We start from the raw sequence: 2,954 nt of genomic DNA, 5'->3' as shown, positions 1-2,954 counted from the left end.
AGTCACATGTAGACCAGACCAGGTGAGGATGACAGTTTCTTTTCTTATCGAACATCGGTGAACCAGGTGGTTTCCTGAAATTTGACAATGGTTTAATGGTCATCCTTAGACTTCTAATTCCACCATTTGCTGCAGTGGGATTCAAAAACAAGTCTGGAGAATATTTCCTGGCTCTCTGGATTAAATAGTCTAGTGATTATAACATGCACCATTGCCTCCTCAAGTTTACTCCAGTTCTGTGTAACAGGTTTGAGGGGCTGAATGGCCTTCTGCAGTTCTGTGTAACAGGCTTGAGGGGCTGAATGGCCTCTTCTAGTTCTGTGTAACAGGCTTGAGGGACTGAATGGCCTCCTCCAGTTCTGTGTAACAGGCTTGAGGGGCTGAATGGCCTCTTCTAGTTCTGTGTAACAGGCTTGAGGGACTGAATGGCCTCCTCCAGTTCTGTGTAACAGGCTTGAGGGACTGAATGGCCTCCTCCAGTTCTGAGTAACAGGCTTGAGGGACTGAATGGCCTCCTCCAGTTCTGAGTAACAGGCTTGAGGGACTGAATGGCCTCCTCCAGTTTTGTGTAACAGGCTTGAGGGGCTGAATGGCCTCTTCTAGTTCTGAGTAACAGGCTTGAGGGGCTGAATGGCCTCCTCCAGTTCTGAGTAACAGGCTTGAGGGGCTGAATGGCCTCCTCCAGTTCTGAGTAACAGGCTTGAGGGACTGAATGGGCTCCTCCAATTCTGTGTGACAGGCTCAAGGGGCTGAATGGCCTCCTCCTGGTCTTTGTAAAGCATTGTTGGAATGTGGTCAGAACTGCTTTGGCCAGCATTTATTGTCTAAGTACCGATGAAGAGTTAATCTGCACCATTCAGAAAAATTAAACAAAGCTTCCGGCTGACATGATCATGTGACTGTGTTCTCATGTTTAGATGTAAATGATTTGAACCATAGTGAGTGAAACACTCAGTTTTATGATAAACATAGACAGCGTTGTATAGCTAAAGTCAAATCAGCAAAACAGTCACAGAATAACAAAACAATCAATATCTCTTACTGCACAGGCTGGCCATTCAACCCATCACTCCTATACTGGCTCTTTGGTAGAGAGCTCAGGTTCGTGCCGATTTCCCCACTCGCTCTATACCAAAATTCCCCCCGTCAACCATTTCTCCAATTCCCTTTTTTGAAATTCCTGTTGACTTTGCTTCAATCGCCCTTCCAGGCAATTTACAACTCACTGAGGAAAACACAAACACTTCTCCTCAGTACCTTCTCTGTGTTTTTGCCAATCTCCTTTGCCAGTCTCTCGATGTCCCAGCGGTCTTCCCAAATGAACATTCTCCATTTTGATCATTCACGGCTAGGGCCTCCATGAGTCATCGGGATGGTTGACACCTCTTCAGGGAGGCTTTGAGGATGTCTAGAAGGTGTTTCCTACCTTGGAAGTCCGAGTCGAGCAGTCTCATTGGGAATCCAGATCAGGCTCACAAATGACATGTACTGCCCAGTGGAGCCCAGGTTTTGATAGACTGTCCCTTCAATGGCGGGAGAGGATATTGCTGTGAGACTCCCTTTTCTGCCCTTGGATTTGGAGGATCTTCTGAAGGTGATACTGGTGGGACCTCTCCAGTGTTTTGAGATGCCCAGTGCAGGCATTCCAAATCTTTAAAGCCAATTGGGATCACTGCTGCCTGGAAGGCTATGGCTTTGAGACCCTGATCCTAAAGTATCACCATGTATCTGTGCGGAATGCTTCAGCCTGAACAGAACAAACAGTCTGAAATGAACAGAAACTGCAGGAAATAATCAGCAGGTCAGGCAGCATGTGCACAGAAAGTCACAGAGTTAACGTTTCTGATCAATTACTTTTCAGTTTATCCCAAACCCTCTTTTAGGGGCAGCACGGTTAGCACTGCTGCCTCACAGCACCAGGGTCCCAGGTTCGATTCCACCCTCGGGTGACAGTCTGTGGAGTGTGCGCGTTCTCCCCGTGTCTGCATGGGTTTTCTCCCACAGTCCAAAGATGTGATCAGGTGAATTAGCCATGCTAAGTTGTCCATAGTGTTAGGTGCATTAGTCAGAGGGAAATGGATCTGGGTGGGTTACTCTTCGGAGAGTCAGTGTGGACTGGTTGGGCCAAATGGGCCTCTTTCCACATTGTAGGGAATCTAATTTTCTTCACAATTCCTATGGCTTTGACTTGTTTAAAGCATCTTTCCAGTTCTCATCAAACATTCACTCTGTCACTCTCTCTCCAGAGAGAGCCGTCAGACCTGTTCGGTTTGACCAGTGGTTTTGGTTCTATTTTAGAATTGATTTCTTTCCAAGACCAGGCTGGTATGGGGTGGATGATCGGGGGAGTCCGTGACTGATGATTCCAATTGCACTGAAGGTAATGTCTTTCCTACATTCTACAAGCATGAGGTTATTTTGTACAAAGAAAGGACAGAAGGAGGGAAGCTGAAGAGTTGTGCCTGTAATAGGATTGCACCTTGTGTCTTCATCTGGATCCAAACAGCTGAAGAAGGTGGATGAAGATTTGGACAATGTCGACGTAGAGACGGAGTGCACCATAAACATATTCCTCCGGGCTGATGGAATGTTTCCTGTTTCCCAGGATCAGCTGGGTGTCAAATGCCAAAAACTAGAGAGAAACAGAGCGAGGGAGAGGGGAGGAGAGAGAGAGAGAGAGTGAGGATTAATGAAGGCCGAAGTTGGGGGTTTTGGTGAAGGCAGGAGCAGATGTGTGGGAATGATCCAGGCTGTCCAATAAGGCAGACGTCAAGACAAAAGGCTCACAACACCCTCCCACCCCCACACTGAGGGAGCGGAGAGAGAGGAAACTGCTCCCCTGCTTCACCAGGAGGGGTCAGTGTCCATGTCTGAGGACACCAGCTCTGCATTGCTGTGACACCTTGAGGAGAAAGTGAGGTCTGCAGATGCTGGAGATCAAAGTTGAAACTTTA

The 2,954-nt window shown here is 47.5% G+C and overlaps 1 protein-coding gene across 6 annotated transcripts in view; it reads right to left on the bottom strand.

Annotated features, from left to right (window-relative positions):
* Positions 1-2,088: 2,088 nt before the first annotated feature.
* tmbim1a (transmembrane BAX inhibitor motif containing 1a) overlaps positions 2,089-2,954 on the bottom strand; it is a 63,702-nt gene continuing 62,836 nt past the window's right edge. For all 6 annotated transcript variants that reach the window (XM_043694370.1, XM_043694372.1, XM_043694373.1 and 3 more), the window contains one exon: positions 2,089-2,632. In XM_043694370.1, the coding sequence (XP_043550305.1) occupies positions 2,489-2,632 (144 nt within the window). In that variant the 3' untranslated portion in view covers positions 2,089-2,488. The remainder of the gene's footprint in view (positions 2,633-2,954) is intronic.

Source organism: Chiloscyllium plagiosum, chromosome 7, assembly GCF_004010195.1.
Source record: "Chiloscyllium plagiosum isolate BGI_BamShark_2017 chromosome 7, ASM401019v2, whole genome shotgun sequence".
In the NCBI taxonomy this organism is placed as follows: domain Eukaryota; kingdom Metazoa; phylum Chordata; class Chondrichthyes; order Orectolobiformes; family Hemiscylliidae; genus Chiloscyllium; species Chiloscyllium plagiosum.
Note: the sequence above shows the minus strand (reverse complement) of the source record. Positions and strands in the feature narration are given on the sequence as shown.